General features: G+C 37.7%; 1 protein-coding gene across 1 annotated transcript in view; it reads right to left on the bottom strand.

Moving 5' to 3' along the window:
• TRDN (triadin) overlaps window positions 1-24,072 on the bottom strand; it is a 274,790-nt gene that overhangs the window by 90,712 nt on the left and 160,006 nt on the right. The window contains 3 exon segments of the mRNA XM_053973292.1: window positions 415-468; window positions 3,687-3,730; window positions 6,826-6,871. Coding sequence (XP_053829267.1) covers window positions 415-468; window positions 3,687-3,730; window positions 6,826-6,871 — 144 coding nt within the window.

The following is a 24,072-nucleotide window of genomic DNA, read 5'->3' as shown; positions in this document are numbered from 1 at the left end:
CAACCTACTATGACATCAGCATGTTGAAATACCAGATCCCCTTCTCAAAGGACTCAAATACAGATTCATATGGAAACTAGTTTCTGTAAATATTGCTTTTAAAATCAGACTTTACATTCAGATTATTTTTTTTATCTCAAGCCCTGCAGAATGGCTCAATATGGCACCTCATAGCTGCCATGGGAAGACAAGAAGCAAACATAATGTTAGAAATCAGTGGTAAATACTTTTTTCTTAGCAAATATTTCACATACGAATTATCACAATGATTTAGAGCAAAACAGACCAAAAATCACCCTGACAGCTAACAAAAACCACTGGCTCATGTGCAATCCAGCAGATGGTGCTATGATGTAATAAACTGGCTCAAGAGTACAAGAAATACACTGCATGCAAATTTTTTTTTTTCCCTACCTGGTGCTGCTGCCTTTTTGATGGCTGGGTTGGCTGCAGGAGCTTTTGCTGGCTCTTAAAAAAAGTAAAAAAAAAAAAAAAAAGAAACCATTTATTGCAAAGCATTATATTTTAAAAACCCTACAGAAATCTGAGGAAAGGCTTCCAGTGAGGAAGACTGTAACAAATTTTTTTAACTGAAGAATTAAACAAAGAGATTACCTAAAGGGAGAAGGGCTGAGTTGTCTTCAATAAATTCAAAGGCAGCAACAGAATTACCAGCTGAAGGGCTAGTAAGCTCTGGTTGTTAGGCATTGAATCCCCTCTTTCAGCTTTTTCTGCTCATTTGTTCAATATCTATTGGCAAAGCAGAGGAAAGAAGGCACGTAGGGGTTTCAGCATGGCCTTGCCCCTCAGGCAGCAGCTGTGTGCTGGGAGCCTCTGCATCTGATCTTGCAGCTAGGAGAGCAGAAGGTCCTGGACCAGCCTCTGGCAGCTGTTGAGGATTCACTCTTGTGAATTCAGTAGTGTTACCTCAGGGGATCCCACAACTATTCACAGTGTCATCCTTTCCCCTAATCTGAAACTGGCCCTGGTTAGAAGAGGTGAAATTGGTCTGCTTTTGCAAAGTACATCCATTGAGTTGGCTATACCAGGAATCTCCCTCCATCCTGAAGAATGGAGGAGCATTATGAGAATGACTTCATTTTTGATACTGCAATTGAAAGAGCAATTGCTGTATTCTCTTAGCAGAGAAACAAGCCTTCTCCAGCCATTTACCTGTTCTTGGTCTTTTCAAGAAGCATTTGCATTATCCTGTCTTTGTTTGTAGAGCATGTCCTTGCAGAATGAAGGGCCTAATGACTAATGGTGTGTGCATCCCCATTTGAGGAATCTTAGCCCCATGTAGAAGAACCTAAGTAACCTACTAGATTTATTCACTCTTTATTACTATTTAGTAATTGCTTTTATCCTCAGGAACTACCAAAACAACCTGTACTTACACCACAATAGTTTAACAAAACTGCACCAATGGTCATAAAATATTTTTTTGTATCAACTAGAAGGTTCTTTAAATTAAAATTCACGTTTTCATATCTTGAGAGGAAATAACTAATCATTTTAATCACAAGCTGAATTACAGAATGCCAAAAAATGTTAGTTAATCCTGCACATCTGTCACTGTATTATTATAAGGAAAAAGAACATGGCTAAATCAGGAATGTAATTTTGAGTCCTTCCCCTCCAGTCTTTTGAGAAGTTCATAAAAGATGCATCAGATTGTCTTGTGAAACGGAATGAAAACAAAATATAGTTTACATGTGCAATGTGGATTGCATTATTTCCATCCATTTAAAAGCCTGCAGCTGATAATTATATCCTAACTTAGTTATTATCACAGCGTTGTAATTATCTGGGGTGCTCACCCTTCCTTCAGGCAAATTTGTAGGAGACCTTGAAGAAGAATTTACTTAGTATCCCTTTTCTGAGTGCCTGTTTTTGCAGAAGAGCTCCAACACACATGTTCTACAAGTGTCAAATGGACCTAACATGAAATAGCAGGACTCTTTCATTTATCCCCTTCTGAGCTCTCAGCTAGAGTATGCTTGACATTGAATTTTTAAAAGTTTTTTTCATAACATCTGTGAAAACAAGCTAAGGTTTCTTTGTGTTATACAAAGATTTTGATTTTGATTTTAAATATTTAATTTTGAAAAAAAATAAAATTAAGGATATGTTTGACTAAAAATTTCTGTAATTTATATAACTTTTATATAACTTTTTAATAGCATTGAAACAAAAGTGCCCAAAGTTTAAACTGCCTTTGCAAGCATACAATTTCCAGTTTGCTATTCACAAATTATTTAAGTGCTAATGATTCTGCATCTTTACATCAATTACTTTCAGCTGCAAATTCCGATCTGCAAATTTCTCTCTTGTGATGGAGATGGGAAGTTTTGCTATGACAGCTGCTGTGGAATTCTCCAACTAAAGGAATCACAGAATGGTTTGGGTTGGAAGGGAACTTAAAGATTATCTCGTTCCAAACCCCGTGCCAGGCAGGGACACCTTCCATGAGATCAGGTTGCTTAAAGCTCCATCCAGCCTGGTCTTGAACACTTCCATGGAGGGGACATGCACAGTTCTCTGTGTAACCTGTTCCAGCACGTCACCATCGTCACAGTGAAGAATTTCTTCCTAATATCCAATCTAAACCTACTCTCAGTTTAAAGCCATTAGGTCTTGTCCTGTCATTGCACACCCTTGTGAGAAGTCCCTCTCCAGCTCTCCTGTAGTTTCCATTTAGGCACTCGAAGGCTGCTCTGAGGAATTATGTGTGCAAATTAATAGGTCCTTTAAGACCTGCTTGAAAACAGGTTCTTATTTTACTAACAGGTCATTACTTGTAGAGTAAGTCTATGAAATGTTTTGTTAGATATTTCTGCAAAATTTGCAGAATAAGAACCCAAAGTATAATTTTTTTTTTCATTGCCAAAAGGAATCTCTTAATAAATGGCTGCAAAACTGAGGATGGCAGGAGACTGTTCTGCTATAGGTCACACATGGAAATGAGAGTCAGTGCACTCGTTAATTGTGAATTTGAATCAGATTTTGAAGCCCCATATTTTTCCTAATTTTTCTTATATACTGTACTATCAGAACAGAATGATGAGCAGATGAAGTCTTACCAATGATACTGTCTTACTGTCCTTACTGTGTTGAGGCATTGATTGCAAATTTGCAGAAAAGAAAGACGTAGCTCTTCTCTTTTAAATGATACCAAGCTTTCAGAGCATTTTTTAGCTATTTTTTCAGAGGAGCACAATTCCCATCTCTCTTCAGCCACAGAAGTTTCTCGGTTGGAACCAGAGCTACCTAGACAGGTGGGGCCCTTGTTTTGCATTTGTGAAGATAAATTTGATGTTCCTCAGCATGTTCAACTCTGAGCCTTCTCAGCCAATTTATGAAAATTGCTGCCACTGAGATCACATTCAGCTGAGACCTCAATTTGACATTTCCTCCCCTATGAAACCTTTGTTTTTGAAGACAGTGGTAGGAAAGAGGGGAAGGCAAAACTGTCAGTCACAAAGAGGAGTGTGCACTTAGAATTAGGATAAGAATGGATTAAGAAAGTAGGAGGCAGCTGAAGTCTAAACATATCATTTTTCAATTATAAATGGTGTAGCTACTTTCTTCTTTGTATTTTCAGTAACTTAATAACTATTCTTTTTGGATTACTGAAATGAACTTTTGAAACTGCATGTCATATAAAAGAGATAGTAGTTTCTTACTTTTGAGTTCTTTGGACACAGCAGCTTCTTTTTTATCTGTAAGAGAAAAAAAAAACAAACACATATGCATAAAAACATAGTAAGGATAAAGGTGGACAGAAAACTGTAGTGTGTGCTTTAGAGGTGAAACAGCTTATTTGCTATAAAGTGCATTGGAATGATACAGTGATTCATTCCACTTCTGTTTGTTCCATGGTACAGTGGCACTAATTGTACCCCAAGTGTAAATATGGGAAAGCCTGTGTGACCCTGAACACTCTTGTTCAATTTTGGCACGGTAATCTGTGGGGTTCATCTGTGCGTGGCTGAGTTACCATGGCTTACGTGCAGCAGCTGAGCTATGGCTGCTCACCATGTGCATGTGGTCAGGCTGCAGAAACACAAGGGAGGATGTGCTCGTGAGGAAAGGCGCTCTCTTCCTGCAGTTGTGGACAATCACACAACTGAGGCCTACTTTAGATGATTTTCCACTTAACTTCTATTGAACTTAGAGGGACTCAGCCCTACATATGGTCCATGGAAGAGCAGGCAAAATTCATCCCTGGTTGACTTGAATAAAATTGAAATTACTTAGCTGAATCAATATGCAGCGTGGCCAAGCAATCTACCAGAAAGATTTTAACTAGGCTGTTCAGTCTCACTTAAGGTTGGATTTTTGGGCAACCTTTTTGCAGGACTTTTTTTTTCTGATGGCTGAGAGATTTGGAATTTTTACTGAGGTGATATAAGTGTGCAGAAATACGTAGAGATAGCTTCTCTCTCTGTTATAATTTTTGGTGCTATTCTACCTCAGGGCTTTTAGCTGGGTAAAAAATCATCCTTTTTTAGAAACATTCTTGGTGCTTCACATACCTGTTTCACTAGTCTCACCTGCACAACCAAGAAATTACTCATGGGGATCTTGTGAGACAGGAACAAAAGCATGCATAGAGCAGCCGTAGAAGGTACTCCCCTGGATGGTTACGTGGAAATTAACATCCTCTCTAATTAACTATAGTGTTTCTGGAATGTAGGCAGGATAATTGTTATGTCCACAACATATATGAATGATAAATGAATTGTGCTCTTAAACACTTATATAAGAAATACTTCAGGGCAGAAACTGTCAAATTAAATTCCTTGCAAATCCAAGACTATCCCATTACTGCTAATAATACAAATATGCTTCTTTTTCTGTTGCTTTCTAAATTGCTGTGAAGAAGTTGATATGAGATAAGGTAATGCAAATGACTGCCAAGTAGTCTAATAATCTTGAAAAATTTGGAAGAAAATATATTTCTGCTTGGGTAATGTGTTGCTCTGAACTGAAATATTTCTGGGTTAATCCTCTGCTTCCACTAACTCTCTGTGAAAGCATGTTCTGCAGGCATTACTTCAAAGTATGATAATTACCACATTTAGATGAAATTAATCATGAAGCAGCTTCCAGTCATGTTATCTGGCTAAAGAGCCTATTGAAGCCTTCAAGAAGTGCCTATTAGTTGCCAGATATGGAAATTTTGAAAGGTATATATTGCAGTGATATGAATCATTTATCACAATAATCTTCCATTGCTGGAGGTTATAAAAAAATAAATAAATTGACACCATCATTTACAATAACAGACTGGATCTAAATAAAGCCTTCAAGTTCTTTATTTCCTTTTTTCATATAAGTTGCCATTTATTAGGGCAATATACTTTCATATATTTTAAACCCATAATTTATTTTGAATGAATCAATGTGTTTTCCCATCATCTGAAATATATAACATAGAGTAAATATAGTAAATATAGTAAATAGCTGGACAATTTTTCCAGTAAGAAAATCTTATAATTTGGGGGGTTTGTGTATTTTTTTTGTTTGTTTTTAAAGTGCAGAAAAATTACCAATACTTGATTCCAACAGCACATATTAATATGAAAGTATAAATAGTGTTAGGATATTCTTTTCAAGCCAAGGTCTCACATTTGATTTCTTAAGCCATATTTATCCAGCTAGGCTGGAGTGATTTACAGAAAATTGTCCAGAGCAGGTTTTGTAGGACCTTGAACCATGGAAATACCTTTGAAGGTATATAGCATTTACATCTACACAGTTCAATGAAATAAAACACCTAGTTGCAAAGAAATTAAGAACTGGTAGATCTTACAGAAGGAAGGAAAGCTGATCAGGACTTCTGAAGCCCCTAAATATGGTTACCTGCCGTAAGGCACAATTAACACATAGCTTATCAACTCAATGGAAAACACCAAAAATGACTTGGCCAATGAGTTATACTGCTGCAATTTGAGACAGTGAGAAATTTGTCTCATTCATTTTTCCTTTGCACAGGTCTAGGGTTTAACTTTTAAGCTATGAGAGTGTGGCTGCGCACGTGGCTTATATACAATCAGGTTTTAATATTCATTATGTATTTTTCTTAAAAACAACAGCAATATGTTCTCTTGCTTCTTGGTGGGTATTTTTTTCATGTTAGTTAAGAAGAAGAATTTCCAAAAAAACCCAATTTCTTCAGAAAATTCTGAAGACACATTTGATATTTAGGTTTTCTTAAAGGGCTCCTGTAAACCACCAAATACTTTGCAACTCAAATATTTGGGTACCTCTGACAACTCTATCCATTTCCTTTCCTTGAAAAAAACTGCAACGAACTTTAAAAGGCTAAGCTGATAAAATAATTCATCATCTGTGGAACACTGTAAAACACCCTTTTCTTTTTACAGTTATTCTCCAGAGGTATTTGAAGACAATTGTATTCTGGTCTATATTCTCAAAAAGTAAGCATGCTTGTACAAGCTCTCCTCAGGTGAATGAACAGGTTTTTCTTTTATTGACTCTTAGTCTTTAGTGAAAGATTAAAGTATGGTAATACTTAAAAAATTATTTTATTAAAAACCACCAAATATTTAAAAAATATGATCTTTGTTCTTATCTCTACAGGCTAAAACGATCAATTTTGAATTCAAACTAGGAACTAGCATTTGGCAGCGGGCACAGATGTATCTCAGTAGAACAGCAAAGCTGTATTTTATTTTTTTGCCTCTTTTTAGCACGTAGCTCGATCTTTTCCTCAGGACTCGATCAGCATTCGTTTGAAGTAAACTACCAGTACACAGTAACTACAAATGACATCTAAACTACACATGGGGCAAGAAAAAAAATCCCTCTAAGCTTATATAGTGCCTTTCATGGCAGTGAGTCCCTAGGAGGTTGGTAATAAGCTATTAGACAAGGATGCCCCAGTGCACTGGTACAGTTTGGTTGTTTGAGTTTAAACAAACTTCCAAAATGGAATATTTCAAACACTGCTATGAAGTGAATTCCAGATCTCAGCTTCACAAAACTTTTACACCTTTTTAACAATGGATTTATAATACAGTGTACATTGTACATTTCAGAACAGGAGATCTGCTCCATGCAACCTATAATTTTGATAACTAAAAGGAAGTTCTGGGAAATAAATGGATCTCAAATTGTACTCTCTTGAAAGGCTTCTCTGTGTCTTTTTTCCTAGAAATCTCCCATTTAAACATACCTAGGGGTATTAAAAAGACCTTAAAGTATTATTCAGATAAATGAGTATTTCAGAGACAGTATATTGATAACTTGGATAATGATGCACCATGTTAAAATAGCAGCTAAAACCCTTCTAATTAGAAAAATTCTTGAATATATTGTATCTAACACAACCTTTCTATTTGGAAGCTTACAAAAGAACATGTCAGTAATATCAAATTTGCAAACAGAAACTAATTTCAACATCAGTGGGCAACCACAGTGTCCAAGTTGAATGGTAGATAATATCCCAATCAAACATGCTGAAACCCAATAGATTCTTCTGCTGTTGGTCTGGACTAAGCACCAAGACCCTGGAGGATTACCAGATGCCTCTGGAAGATATGATTCACTGAATCAAAAACTAAAGAAAAAATTAAAATGTTAAGCAGTTACTGAAGAAGGAATTCTCACCCAAAACCTCAGCTAACATGTTCAACTTTGTATGTGATGATCACATGCTAGAATGTACTTAATCAAATCGCACTGACTGGCTAATAGTCTACATATACCCACAGAAAATAGGTTGTGTAGCAGCATGTAGCTACAGTGACGAGTGTGATCCAGGGACAAGGGTATTCTTGATTATTCTTCTTTTTTATTCCCCCCATGCCCCATCCTATGCCGGGGGGAGCAGAGGGACAGAGTCTCAGGAGCCCGAGCAAAGCCCAAAGGACCTAGAGCCGAGAGGCAGAGAGAGCAGAGAGAGAGGCACGCCCAGGGCCGTGGGTTTTATCAGGTGTCCCATGGGAGGAGTCTTAAAATCAGATTACAGGCTCCTCAGAACGGGAAGGCTCCACAAGGTTGTGTGATGAAAATTCCTCACACAACATGACCATAGTTCTCCAAGCAGAATGTTCCTAATGAGATTCACACAAATCTTTTCTCATTGGTATTCAATTCATCTCGTGATTAAAAGTAAGAGAATAAAAAGAGAAGATGGCAGAAAAATGAACAGGAACTTCAAGAATCAGAAGGAATTGTGTTGAAAATAAAAATTATATTTTCCAGTGCTTTGAAGTCAAAACTGTGTTGGTTTTTCAGAAATAAAACCAAAAACTCCTGTCTGTTATTACCAAAAAAGCACAGTCAATCAAGTGCATGCTTTGGGAGCTTGGTTCTGGCTTTGCAAGTACAATGCAACAGCAGAGTTTTCATGACATTGCATCTTAGAAGTATGACAGCTAAGGTTCCCTTTGTTGCCCTGAGCAAGGGTTCACATGACTGGAAATAAAAATGATAGCAGGTGGCATCTGATGGCTGCGAACTTCCATCATGTGAATGGAAAACATAATTAAAGTCGCCTAGAGACCAGTCTCACTACTGTCTGCTCCCAATCTAGCAGATGTACCAGAATTTAGAAACAATTTATTAAGTGGCACAATTTGCAGCTAATGTGATTTACAGTGGTAAAAGAGGAACACACCCCAGATAGCTGAGCATTTTTCAAAATGAACTGCTGTTGACTATATATAGTAATTAAACAAGAATTGTCAAACTTTCTATTCAAATATATTGTGGTTTAACTTTTTTTTTCATTTACCTGGAGTTCGTAAAACTAATTCCACAATATAGAATTGATTTCAATTAATATTCCAACAATTCTGAGAAGTGTTCATTCCTGAAATGCCTTTAAGAATTTCTTACTAAGATGCGTTTTAATTTATATTATTTTTGGTAGTTTAATTTTTCACTAATTACATGGCATTACTGAAGTAATCTTTACCTTACCACATCTAAAAGCTTTTCAGAGTATTTTTAAATTTTGATTTCAGTCACTTCTGAAACAGCAGATGCCCACATATAGGGGTGTTATATCAAAGTAATTACATCTTTCTGGTGTAATGTCTCCATTTTACGATAAGGAGTTTAAAAATTTTTAAGAATTCTTCTTCTTAGTAGACTTAAAATCTATGAAGACTCTATCAAAACTGCTTATGCTAATCTAGGATTACATTTTTAATATGACCGAACCCCTAAAATTTGACAACATAAAAGAGCTATTTAGAAATATCAACATTTCTCCCACATGAAAAGTTCTGTGTTTGGACCTTGATTTTGTTCCCTGTCTTAATCACTGAGCATGATATTGCCATATGCTCTGTGACAACTTCTGGCAAAAACTCTTGCCTTTCCAAAATTACATTTCTTGGTGGGCATGAGAAAGACATCTTATTTCGCCAATGAGGCTGAAGTTGTGCACAAGGGAAAGCAAGGTACAGTGCCACTACTGCTTCAGAGCTGTTCCTGACCCATTACACAACAACAATAAACTCTCTGACCAGAGTTTAGCTATCTTGCTTTGAGAATAATGGAAATGACAGGAAAATTCACTGTCAGAGAACAGTAAGCCTTGAATCCCAGACTACAGGTTTTGCATTTCTATCTTTTGCCTGCAGAGATTTCCACATGCAAAAAAAAAAAAGGGAAACTGCAGATAATGCTATTATAACTGGGCAAATAGGCAGATGCAAAGCTTCTCGGTGTTAAAATCAAATTTCCTCAAGCAACATGAGGCTCAACTATAAGACAGAAATTTAAAAATGAACTGATAACCTATGCAGTATGTAAAGATGATTGAATAATGTAGAAAAAGGAAATTTTAGAAAAATAAAATTCCTCTGTTTGTTGTTGATTACAATGGAAAAGTGGTGATAGTACTCATAAATGTAGACAGACCATTTTCACTGAAGCAGGAAAAAACATGCAAAACTTTCCATTCATTCTCTGAGAAGGGTATCTTTTCACCTCAGCATTGTCTGTATTTCCTCTCCACTCAGAGTAACAGGCTTTTTGATAGTTTCTAAATTTCTTTGATGTCTCCAAGTCCCTTCTGATCACCAGCCCTTGGAGGTGTTATTTCCTCTGCAGTGTCTCTTCACATCACCATTTGCAAGGCAGCTCTATACTCTGTGCAGCCAATAAGTGCCTGCAAGCCCTGGGCACCAGAGCATCAGAAGCAAATAGTAGCCTAAAGCCCCAGAGCTTTTCAGAAAGTGCTTTGGCAATGCACATAAATGAAATACTAAATGTTATCTCAAACAGATTTCCCAAGATCATTAAAAAGGTTTGCTCAATAGAGCAAAAAATAAAGCAAGTAGAGGAGGGATGTGAGCAGACAAGTGATTCAGTTACAGTAAGAAAAAACCTGCACTTTGGGAATGGCCAATTTCAAGTATAACAGTGGTTCATGGTTGCACTAATTGGTGATTTCTCCTTTCTACTTTGTAATTCCTGGAATTAATTCAGTCTCTCGTACTGTAGAGCAGGTAGAAACTTGTCCATGTTAAATACATGCTCACACATGAACAGTATCCTGGTTTGTACCAGAAATCCTGTGGCCAGACAGACTAGGGCATGGATCATCTCCCTGTACTTGATACAGGTGAGGCTGCACCTCGAATCCTCTCTTCAATTTTGGGCCCTTCACTTCTTAAAAATCACTGAGGGACTGGGATGAGTCCAAAGAAGGGCAATGAAGCTGGTGAAGGGTCTGAATCACAAGCCCTGTGAGGACCAGCTGAAGGAGTAGGGGTTGTTTAACCTTGAGAAAAGGAGGCTCTGGGGGGACCTTGTCACTCTCTCTACAATTACATGAAAGGAGGTTGTAGCAAGATGGGGATTGGCTTTTTCTCCCAGGTAATTAGCAGTAGGACAAGAGGAAATGGCTTCACATTGTACCAGAGGATGTTTAGATTGGATATTAGGGAAAATTCCTTTGCAAAAAAGAATGCTCAAGCATTTGAAGAGGCTGCCCAGGGAAATGGTTGAGTCATCATTCCTGGGGATATTTAAAGTGTATGTGTGTTCACTTGGAGACATGGTTTAGTGGTGGATTTCACAGTGATGGGTTTAAGGTTGGACTCATTAAGCTTAAAGGTCTTTTACAGCCTAAAAGGTGTTCATCAGGCATGGTTTAAAAACGGAAAACTCAGGAGCATGATATGAGATTGCAGTCATCCACACACAGGAAGCTGTAAGTACAGCTAATTACAGAAACTGCAGCACTTTTGAGAAAATGTAGTGTTTTTTTATGTAGCAAATGTGAGTAATAACATTACTTCCTAAAAACTTAGGAATCAGATATTTCCCTAGAATAACCTGTCATTTGAATTAGTGTATATATTATCAGAGATGAGAATTTTCTTGAGCATTTTTTATCTTTCCTTGAAAGAGCTGGAGGATGCACTCTAAGCTTTTATTAATAAAGCTCAGCAGCAATACTGTTTGAATGATTCAGAAGAGAATTTTGTGTTAGAATGGGCTTTGTTAAGTGCATGTATGCTATGCATCCTTGTGATATCTCTTTCTGTACTCAACACATTTCCATTTGTTTCTGTCTGTTGGATAGATAGATGTACAGATGGCATCTATAGGCATTATCACTAAGAAGAAGATATTTTCTTATCTCTGAACACAGATGCTGTCAACATTCTCACTCTTTGAGAAGGGAAATCTTAAATAAAGAAATGTCCATCCATTCATCTTTATAGGTGACACAATACTCTAATTACACTCTAGTAAGTGAGGCAGAATCTATGAGAAAGCAACTTCATGCAGAACATACTGCAATCAAGCTAAAAATCAATGCTTTTCTAACCACAGTTATGTATGGCTCTTCTGTTAAAGAACATTTTCCTATTCTATTTTCCTAATCATTCAATAATACTTTATTTGACTTAGTCTCTCAGAGTTACATATAGCAAACCACAAAATTGGCTCGGCTTCTTGGAAAACAGGTCAGGAGAACAAGCACAGCCATTGGAACATTTACTGAAAGGATCATAGCTAAAAGTGAAAGTTAAAGGCTTATATTTTAAGTCAGAAATACTTCTGATCTATGAACCTTTATAAGGGAAAGGCACACAAGAGACTGAAGTATACTTTCAGTTCAGTGACATGAATGTCTTTATCTAATATGTACTCATCAAAACTCAGTAAAATCTTTTAAAGCTTTATTTTAAGGTCAAGGGAAAAATATTTTTTTCTTTTTAAGTGTAAAGCAAAATAAAAGAAAGAAAATCATCCTGATCTCAGACTCTGAAGATTCCTCCTGACTAACAGTGAGTCAAGCCATGAACTTGTCTATTTAGCAACAGAAGAAAATAACACTGCATAGTTATGTCATTTCAAACTGGTAGATGTATCTGTGCACGGACATTTAACATAGAATAATTATCCCAAATATCAGGCCTGCCGACTCAGATACACATCTTATTTTGAGGGCATAGAACAGTTTTCCTTCATTAAAGAGATTTACTTTGTATTGTTTGAGGCATAGGCATATTCTAATCCTGTTATTTCTGGATGTGACTGGAAAAATAAACATTACATTAATCCCCAAACAGCATAAAAGAGTTGAGGAAATAAATTAGATTCTTTAATTAAAGCTATGCCACCCAGCTGCTTGCACAGCACAGGTAGTTCTTTCTACATACCTGGAAGTCCAAAGGCAAACTGTCTATTTGGTTACCTGTATGGGCTTTAGATTATTTATCACTTTCATGCTTGATTATTTCTAGCATCATATCTCCCCAAAAAGTTCTTTATGTGATTAACAGTACACTGTCAGAAGAGGTTTCCTGTCAGATACTAAATTACTCCTCTGCTTTGCTCAAGGAAGGTTCTCTTGCCAACTCATCAAAAAGTGAGTGGTAGTTCAAACCAAAGCCTCCTCCCTTTTATCTGTATTTATTAAAGGATTGACATTTCTAACTCTTCGTCAACCAGATCTTACCAAAATCATTCACCATTTGCCGCTCTCACATCTCTCCCTACTTTGTGTAGTCCAAGATGGAAAAGAACAAACACAAAACATCAGATCTGGATGGAGAAATACTCTGTGTTGACTTGGAAGCATTCAACTCCTGATACTCAGCAAAAGAGCCACTGAAATGTGCATTGCATTTATTCATCTGCTACTAACATTTCATGGGCAGGGCAGCTGCCGCAGACAGTGAGACCTTTTTCTGTGCTGGAGACCTCTTTGCATGACATATTGGAGGGGTAGGGGGGATGAAAAGTAAATAAAAGTATTGCCAATATGGAAATTACAGGGGAAAATACCGTTGCTATTCCCTGGATGGAACCTGGTCAACATATCCAACCTCCCTCACACAATACAATCTGAGTGGGACCAAACAGAGGGTAAGAGTGGAGTGGAGACTGCAGCCAGATTCTGTCAAAACCCTTGCACAGGAGGGAACTCGGTGGTAGTTTAGTGGATTAGTCACATAAGAGCTGAAAACCAAGAGAGATTAAGGAGGAAGACCTGCTGTTAAACTCTGGTATAATAGCTTTCCTTGGACTGATGCATGTCTCAAGATTATCTCAGATACTATACTGAGATACCCACCACCAAGGTACCACCACCCCTCAATGAGTAAAGGTAAAGATCCATGACTAAACTCACTTGAGCTCTGCCTGAATGTATATAAATAATACAAAAGTAAATTAAGAATCAGCAGAAGTTAGGGAAGACTCCATCATAACTTCTGGGCTCAGTCGTTGGCCTGAGCCTTTTGTCTCCCCCACAGGGGCGCATATTGGGTAAGAGCTGTGTTCAATGCATGCTGAATGATCATCTCCTTAGTACATTGCTTTGAATACATTTTTGCAGTCAGTCACTATCACTGCCAATCCTTCAAACTAAACCTGTCACAATTTTATTAATAGAGTGCTATTCTGTGAACTGTTAATGTGAGTCCTTAATGGGTGCTAGCAATCACTGGCAGAGGTAATGATGTGGAGATCCAGGATGGGGGGGGGGTCTCTCTGTTTGGCTTGTGACCCTGAACAAATCAGTCCAAGCACCCTTTGATCTGGCAAAATGCTCACTGAAGAGTCCCCATAATGGGACACTGACAGGGTGCTGAGCACAAGGGTCTCAGTTTTCCTGGGTTGCGGACAGACTAATCAAACATTAAGTGTTTAAGAAAGGCTCCCCTTTTCACACGACAATGAGCAAGGATGGGAAAGGATCAATTTCCACTAAAGCTGATTCCTAGTAAAGTAAGCAGGAGGTGAGTCTTCCACCTGAGAGTCACCACATCAATTGCAATGGAGAGTCAATCTTAAGACTGAGTCAGTTCTTATTGTGAGGTGAAGGAGACACAAGGGGAAGGCAGGAAAAAACTTGTTTCTAACTCTTTATCTCTTTGCATTTCATCTAATTTCTATCTTTTGAACATTGAAAGAGAAGCATGTCCTGGAAAGGTACAAGCGTTTGGTTTTGTTCTGGTATAGATTAATGTTACCATTCCCAGTTGAAAAACTCTTTCCATAGGTAAAAGGGCACAGAAATGCCATGGTGACTTTGCAGCCTCTGTACTTTTTATAAAAGCAGAAGAGGTGTTTAGGAGCTCAGTTCTCACAGAAAATCAATGGGAGTTGTAAGTCTGGCCTTCCATGATGTGTTTGTACATCCACCAGGATATATATGCCGCATCTTTAGGCATGCTTTGAAATCATGTTGTCAGTCACTGATGATGATGGAGCATAGAATTCAAAGTCCACTGAGTGCTTTGAAGTTTCAGTGTGGGACATGTTTGAGCTGCCTTTTGTGCTAACAACAAGTCACATGGAGACCATGGGAATTTCCTTTCTGCTGTGTTTGCATATCTATTCTCCCAGATTTTTTTCCATTCTCCCTCACTGTGAACCTGTTTTTATTCTTCTGTTTTTATCTGTTCGGGGAGATACAATTTGATTTTTACTAAATAGCCATATCTGTCTTGAGGATTTCTGGAAATGTCAATTAGGAAAGCAGGCTTTTCTATTTTCCATGGAAGACTAAATACTTAGAGGATGACTACCAGTCATGTGTTCAGCTTAAAAAGGCTTATAAAAGTAATGCAGAAAGGAATTTCTGTTTTTGCAATGAACATGCAAGGCAGTTGTGTCCAGCTGCATTCCTGCATTGACTCTTCATTACATTCTCTTTTAGCTTATTATGTATATCTCTGAGGGTATACCTCTGTAATGCTCAAGGCTAGAACACACCATCAGGCTCTCTAGTCTGATATTTTGTTGTCAGAGACTCCTATATTTCAGCTAGGCACCTGTTCAGCTGATGTGTATTTTTCATTAGGTAAACAATCATCTTCTGCAGACACCAGGGAAAGCAATATCCACTCTGTGCAGTGGGTAGTTTATCACTCTTAGTGTTAAGAACATGTACCTCATTTTCAGTCAGGATTCAGTTAGCTTCAGCTCCCAGTCATTCATTCTTGTTTAACTGTCCCTACTATGTTAAAGGGAGCTATTGTAGCTGGAATCCTTTTTTTTTTTCTTTTTCTGCAAAAGTACTTAGTGTCCACAATAACCAAGTCACCTCTTTCTGAAAAGATGAACTGAATACTTTATTCTTCTATTAAAAAAACCCCAAAATTCCATACTTTCTAAATAACTCAAGTGACTTTCTTTTTTTGTTCTTCCTTCAATTTTACATGCAATTTCCAGTCTCTTCAGTGCTTTTTATACAGGTGATGTGTGGCCATGGTCAGTGTTCCCTGTTACAAGATTTATAATTTCATGTCTGTATGAAAAAGTATCAACCTCAATTTTGCATTCACCTTATCAGTAATAAAGCTACCTTGCAGATGTAAATGTAAGTGCCAATATAACATGAGACAGTAGGGAACTGGGCCCTGAGGTTAGAAAGACTATATTTGGGTGTCAAAAGAGAACATAACTCTGAGTAATGGGATAAAATTAAGCAAGGGAAAATTTAGGCAGACTGGAATGGAATACTTCTTAACTGCGAGATCTGTGAGATTGTAGAATAATCTTCTGTGGGAATTGATGGAGGCCCAGTTACTTCAGACATTTAGTACTACACTGGTTAAAGCACTTGAAAATATTCTGTAAGGAATTATCCTACATTGCCAGAAGGAAGGATTAGATGACCTAGTAGGTCATTTCCATCTCTTCTTTCTGTGATTTTGTTGTACAAAGCCCCACAAACAGGAAATTGTTATCAAAGTTAAGAGATGACCCTAACCCCTGTTTGTGTAAGAGAAAAAAGAATAAATTGCATCACTTGCTGGTAACTGTGCAGGAATCCTAATCCAGCATTTCTGTGGGTTGGTAAATGCTACCAGTGCTGATGGCTGCATGCATAGTTTGTGAAAGCAGAAGCATCTACTAATGAAAAAATGCCAGGAAACTGCCAGTGAATTTTATGAATAAGATGCTGGAGAAAAGCAGTCGGAAGGAAAAAATCAGAATGGGCCTGACATGCAGAATAGGGTCATGAGCAAGTTATTAGTCAGGAATGGATTGGCCTGTAGTAGAGAAAATGAAACCTGAAGCTGCAGTCATCCATCTGGGAAAACTAGGTGCTTTTGTGTATGGGCATTGATTCATATAATGATATTACCAATTGGAATCATAATTAAGATGAAATCAGAGCCAGGGGCTTTGCTAAAGGCTGTATAAACCCACACCAAGCTAAACCTCTGCAAAAATGTATAGATGGATGAGCAGTCTAGCAGAGAAAACTGTTAAAAGAATATTGATAAGAAACAACTTAGAGGAGGATCACACAGTTCTAAGGTCCTTAAGTTCCTCCTTTGTTTTGTGTGTGTGCTTTAATGTGGTTTGTTCCTAAACCAGCTTTCAGCTCATAACACACTGTGTTTCCTTAATTATTGCTCTTATACATTCGTCTGCATGAGGAATCACAAAGCAACTCATTGATTATTCTTTCTGTTGCTTAATTTTTTACATTTGTCTCTTCTAATCTTTCTAAATTTAGCTGCAAATAAATGCAAACTGTAGGTTCCTGTACTGGGTTCAGCTGGGAGGGAGAAGTTAATTTCCTTCATAGCAGCTTGTATGATGCTGTGGTTTGGATTTGCTAGCAAATTTGAGTTTTGGCTATTGCCAAGCAGTGCTTGCACAGCATCAGAGCTTTTTCTTTTTCCCACTCTGTGCCTACTGGGAGCTGGGAAAAGGTTGGGAGAGGACACAGCTGGAACATCTGAACCAAATTACAGGGAATACCTCTGTATCTGGTGTATTCCCTACCATATAATGCCATGCTCAGCAAAAACAATTGAGAGTAGAGGAAGAATAGGGGACGGGTGTCCTCTGCTTCAACTGGCTGAGTTGATTCATTAATCTCTCTTTGTCTCAACCCAGGAGTTTTCTCACTTTTGCTCTTCCTGTTCTCCTCCCCTTCATGTTGATAAGAGGGGAGTGAATGAGTAGCTGTTTGGGTGTTTAGCAGCTGGCCAGGGTCAACTCAATACAGTGTCTTCATTAAAAATAAAAAGATAAAAAAAGAGTCAGATAGGGTTCTACCACTCAAAACTCCTACCTTCTGCTTGCTGTAGCAGCCATTCTGAAAACACATCTGGTCAATCCAAAATGTGTGCACTTTTATGTGCACTCCAGTTCCTAAGTAACTCAGTTTTTTACCTTTTCCTCAGAATTTGTTTAATAAGAAAGAAAATTAGTGAATAAAAATGTTTCATTTTCTGTATGTGACTAATCACTTTCAAAATACCTTCGACTCTCTTGTTTTGATTTCACAATTCCATTTTTTCCTTGTACACAACCTAAATTGTGACAGCCTCTACATCTCATTGGCTGTTGCAGATCTTACATTGTGGCCTCCTCTGAAACACACATCATCCTCCCATCTGCTGACATGTGTCGTGTGACATCTCTCAGACAAGGGAACATGAGACACATCACAGTGTCCAAGCTGGGCTGCTTAACGTTGTCAGACACTCAGCTGCAAATATACTCCTGGCACTGGGCAGGGTAGGGTGAGGAGTTTCAAACTCTGCTCTTGAGAGGGAACAGAGATGTCTTCCTATAAATGTCTTCCTACAGCCTATTTGCTCATCAGGAAAAACCTAGAATCAACATTTGTATCCCCAGCGAAACATTTAATCTATTGCAGTTAGATCTGCCCAAAGCTTTTCAGGATGTGTGGTATGCATCTACTTCTCTAGATCAGTGGGTTAGCCATGCACCTTTTTTTCCCTAATTATAACTTTTGTCATAAGATATATTTTAATTAAATTTTACTTCTCTGGCATTACTGAAAGTATTTACATTCCAAAATTATTCTTCAAAGAATAGTGTTACATTTAGATGACATTCTAACATGTTTCTAGCCATGAAAGCAGTAGGATAAGCAGCATGGGGAGGTAAGTAGTAGGTTCATCATTACTTCAGCAAACTCTTTTTAAATAGCCATATTTGAAAGCAAACAACAAAAAACCACTCAGGCATATGGATTGCAAGAAAAAGATAATTTGCCACCAGGTGTCAGTAGTGGTTCTTTTATTGTAATTGAAGGCTTAATATCAAGACTGAAAAGGTAGAAGCTGAGACAAGATAATCACAAAATTAAATGCATTTTTAAAATTGCTGTTCAGAACAGGAATTTAAAAATGATCAAAGGAATTTCTCTTCCTGCCTGTATAGAGGGCAATAATAAAGAAGATACTATTGGTGTATAAAATTGTCTTTTTCCTCAATTTCCTACTGAACCATTGTGGGTTTGTTTTCAAATTGCAAGGACTGTCCTTTAAAGAAAATGCATCCATGATCAACCCATGCAAAAGTTTGCTGGCACATGGTCAGTCATGTTTGCTCGTGTCTGGTCACTTCCACTCTGCTCTACCTACTACTAACATTCTTCCTCCAAGAAGACAGACTTAAAGATAGATTTTCTTGCCGTCTCGATCTCACTGGGCAACAGAGTAGCAAGAATAAGCTGGTTATTTCAGTTTTGTGGCAGTCATAAGATACTGTTTTCAATTTTTATGTCCAAGATAAACTTTTAGTTTGCTTCTTTCCTGACTGCAGAGAGACTTCACTTGGTTGTTATAGTGCCATAATTAAAATGTACCTTGGTGTCTGTAATTTTAAGCCCCCAGAGACTTTTCCTATTCAAGAGGCAAAGATTTACTGTGGTACCTAAAGAGAGAAATCACCACTCCCCTCCTCTGCTAACACTGCCTGGTGTGAAACATATGACACAGTATCACGCGTCATAGATATATCCTTACCATATAAATATCTTTATCAATGATCTGGATGAAAGGATCAAGTGCCCCTCAGTCAACTTTTTGGACAATACCAAGTTGGGCAGGAGTGTTGGTCTGCTGGAGGGCGGGAAAGTTCTGGAGAGGGATTTGGGCAGATTGAATTGATGGGCCGAGGCCAATTGTATGAGGTTCAACAAGGCCAAGTGACAGGTCCTGCACCTGGGTCACAACAACCCCATGCAGTACTACAGGCTGTTGGAAGAGTGGCTGGAAAACTGACTGACAGTAAAGTACATGGGGATATTGGTTGACAGCCAGCTGAAAGTAAGCCAGCAGTGTGTCCAGCTGGCCAAGAAGGCTGATGGCATCCTGACCTGCATCAACAATAGTATGGCCAGCAAGACTAGAGAAGAGATTGTCCCTCTATACTTGGCATTGCTGAGGCCATACCTTGAAACCTCTATTCAGTTTTGGGTCCCTCACTTCAAGAAAGTCATTGAGGTACTGAAGTGTATCCAGAGAAGAGAGACAGAGCTGGTGAAGGGTCTGGACCACAAACCTTATGAGTGGCTGAGGGAGCTTGTGTTGTTTAGCTTGGAGAAGAGGAGGCTTAAGGTAGGACCTTATTCCTCTCTACAACTACCTGAAAGGAGGTTGCAGTGAGGCAGGTGTTCGTCTCTTCTCCCAGATATCAAGCAATAAGACAGGAGGGAATGGACTCAAGCTGTTTAGGGGAGGTTTTGATTGGATATTGTGAAAAATTTCTTCACCGAAAGGGTTGTCAAGCCCTGGAGCTGGCCTCCCAGGGAAATGGTTGAGTCAACAGCTCTGAAGGTATTGAAAAGATTTTCAAATGTGTAGGGATACGGTTTAGGGTGACTTGGCAGTGCTATATCAATAGTCGGACTCAACAATCTTAAAGGTCCTTCCCAACCTAAATGATTCTGTGATTGTGTGGTAGATACAAAAAATGGGTATGCAACCACTGCAAGCTAGTTCCTTTATTTATGGAGTGGCTCCAATGCTCATTTGTAGGGACTTGTATGCTCTGTTGAGAGCATGCACACACGAACACAACAAAATGGAAGTCAGATCATGAACTGGGACAAGTAGATCTGAACACCAGAACTGCTAAGGGAGGTACCTAAGTGTGGTGGCCTTTAAATATTCGTCACTGAGGTCAGAACCAAGGGATTCTTGAACACTAGTCCTGCTGATAAGGCTTTATGATTTTAGCAAAATCATTTTCTTCCTAGACATCAGTTGCATTGTCTGATGGCTCTGGTTAATCACAAGGGAAATAGTGAAAGTGTACAAAAATTTGGGATCTTTAATCCAGCTAGCACTGGTTTAGCTTTCAGAAGATATGTATAAACAGAAGATAAATATGTGGATAACTGGCCTGGATTTCATGTCTGTACCTGAATTTCCTCATGGAAAGTGGAGAAAAAGACATTGATGATTTTCCTAAAGCAATTATAAGATTTGTTACCAAAAAAATGCAAATATAACAGGAAGATCATTAATGACAGTTGAAACAGAATTTTAGGTAGGAAATGGTGTGATGATTCACGCTGATTATCATTATTGCTTGATAAACTCATTTTAGCAATGTGATTTGTTTTGAGAACCAAAACAAAGTGGGAAAGGAATTTGCAACAAAGACAAAGGCTGATGTGAATATATTTTCTAGGAAAGCTGATTCAAGAAGGAGCAGGGAAGTTCCAGACTCTGTGAAAGGGACCATCAGGAAAAAATCTGCAAGTAAACTATTAGTACTTGAAAGCACCAGTCTCTGTATATTCATTTTCATGTAGGGTTGGACACCAAAGCTTTAACACAGAGGATCCCTTTTCTCAGTCAGGTTGCAGACTGGAGCCCCCTGGGCTGATGTGTCCCAAGCACGATGACAAACTTTGGGAGAGCCTGCCAAAAGCTTATATCTGTTGAGGTGTAGCAAACACCTTAAAGGGGATTTGGAAATGCAGCTCCTTCTCTATCCAGAGTAGCACTGGATAGATTTTTGTAAAAGGTTTTGAAGTCTGACTCTGCCAGACCCTTGTGTCCAATGATTATGTTTTTTTAAGTTAGACCTCTAAGTTTGTAACAATGGAATTATCTATTTTTCAGGACAATTAACACAATGCTTTTATATGAGCTGAAGGTCAGAGGATTAATGTGGTTTTATCTACAAAGCACTTTTAAAAGCTAATTAAGAATCATCCAGTTTGCTCTGTACTAAAGACTGAGAACATTTCATATTAGATGACTCTTGATCCTCTGCAGCAGCAGAGAGGAGGGAGGGAGAGAGAGAGAGAGTGAAATGGGAGAGAATTGGAGAAAGAGTGAGCTGGCATGCAAATAAATATATCACAGGGATGCAGTTAATGAATAACAATAATAAAACCTCCATTCTGGTAGCAGTAGAGATAAAATTGTCTCTTGGACCAAAGGACCAATCTAAAATATTAATCTGAAAATATATTCAGTATTTGCAATTACAAGCATTCCTTGTTAGAGCAAGAGAGATGGAGAGGAATATAGAGAGGTGCTTCTCTCAGAACATTATTTTAGAGATGTTTTTATCACTTAGTGCTTTCAGAGCACTCCTTCCTCTCTCTCTCTCGAGCCTGACAGCTTGTACATGTCACCATTCCTCTATAGGGAATGCCTGGTTAACGGGCCTCCAGCCAGACATGAGTCTTCTGGGAGAAAGCATGCAAGGGTATGGAGCAGTGGTGGGACTTGGGTGTCAGGAGGACCTCGGAGCAGAAGGAGCTGCCCACTGGTGTGGGGATGAGTGTGGGTGGCAGTGAGAAGGCAGTTTGCCATGAAAACACCTTGGCTTCATGGATTGCAAAGGTCAGGGGAAGCGAAATGCGACACAAACCAGAGACATTCAGAGGCAATGCAAGAGTTTGAAAATCAGGGTGAGGAGTTTATTTTCAATGCAATGGCCTCTGCCTAGCCTTTTAAAGGGAAAAGGTAAGAAAACTGGAAACTGTTCTTTGCTTTTGGATACTTATGTATTCTGCTGATTCAACTGCTCAGAGGTTGATTTTCTGTGTCTGCCCAAATTATGTAAAGACATCGAGGTACCTCATTCCAAAACTGGGGTATGCACTACTATTCCGTTGATCAAATATGTCAATTATTTCAGGCTTAAAACATATTAGGGATAACAGTGGGTACTGCCAATGGTAGAAAGTGCACATACATTCAAAAAACAAGCTGAAAGAGGAATAACAGCAACACGTGTAGCTGGAATACATTATGAATTGCCATCCTCTTAGACAAAGGCTAGTAAACTCCAAAAATGCAGCAACCTACAGAGCTAATAAAAGGGATAGAAATGTGCAGATAACTTGGTTTGTCTAATCTGTGTCTTTCTAGCATTGGTAGGATGACTCACTGGATTTAGCAATTGCTTGTGAAGATGAACATATTAATAACTTTATGCTGCAGCTCTGCCATAAAATGTAATCTTTTACAATTCTGTATTCTCAAGTGAAATACAAGCTTAGAACCAGAATGAAATTATGAAAGATATTTGAATTGTTAGATTATGTTCTTTATAAACCTGTGTTTATACATTAAAATATGCAACTTAACTAGGAAAAGAATATTCGCTTTCATCTCTATCCCTTCTTCAGTGTGTACAGCTCCCTACTATAAAAGTCATATTTAAATATGGGGCTACCAAGATAGTTTTCCCCGGTAATCTGTGCATTTTTGTATTTTCCCAAACATAAATTACTATTTTTCTTCCCATACATAAACACTTGAATAAGAAAACTTATGCAGTCCACATATGATTCAGTGGCAAAAAAAAAACCCGGTTGCTTATTGAAATTTGCATATGTAAATCACAATATTAGTAAACAATGGGATATAGATCTTTTCAGCTTTTGATAACATTCAGTAGATTTAAATAATTAGAAAAGAGAGAACAAGGCTTGCCTTGACAACATAGCAAATATAGCCCTGAATAGTTACATCCTATTTTGAACCTTTCTCCGTGGTTTTAGGCATTGCACTAATCTACAGAAATGTTAATCTGAATACTTGAGGGCTTGTAGAATGTTATATAGAAAGTGACAGATAAAGCATCAATTGGAATCAGTGTGTCTAGGTATTCAGATGGTGACCAACCACTATACTGAGCATTTTGTTTCTCCTTGATTTTAATGAGACAGTTTTGCAGGCTGTGTCACTTACTTGAGACACTTTTGCATTTCTGCATTAAATATACTTGCAGATTTACTGAAGTAACGGAATAAAAACACAGCAGTTTTAGTGTAGACAAGATCCAAATTGCTAATTTCTAATCTTACTGAAATATTTATATTTTTATGCATGAAACAATCAATTAGGTTTAGGATATTCACTAACTTAAACTTTTAAAAAATTCTTTTCTGGGAATGAGTAAAAAGTCAGAAAATAACCATCTATTTTCTCCCACACTTAGTGGTTTTATATGGCAATATTTCCGTTTATTACTTAAAATGTTCTGTATGTATAAAATAATTAATGGAAAAATATATACTCTCTGTTCAGTCTTTGCCATGTAGCTTTTGAAATTAGTTATGCTCTTGATAGATTTAGTGTATGAGGGAAGGCCGTGTTTGTAATTTATTTGTAAATGTATTTATATTTACAAATGTATTATATTTGTAAAAATCCCAAGATAACAGAACAGAAAATTGCATGTATTATATATACATATAATATAATATAATATAATATAATATAATATAATATAATGTAATGTAATGTAATGTAATATAATATAATATAATATAATATAATATAATATAATATACAGTATATATCTATATAT

Source organism: Vidua macroura, chromosome 3, assembly GCF_024509145.1.
Source record: "Vidua macroura isolate BioBank_ID:100142 chromosome 3, ASM2450914v1, whole genome shotgun sequence".
NCBI classification, from domain to species: domain Eukaryota; kingdom Metazoa; phylum Chordata; class Aves; order Passeriformes; family Viduidae; genus Vidua; species Vidua macroura.
Note: the sequence above shows the minus strand (reverse complement) of the source record. Positions and strands in the feature narration are given on the sequence as shown.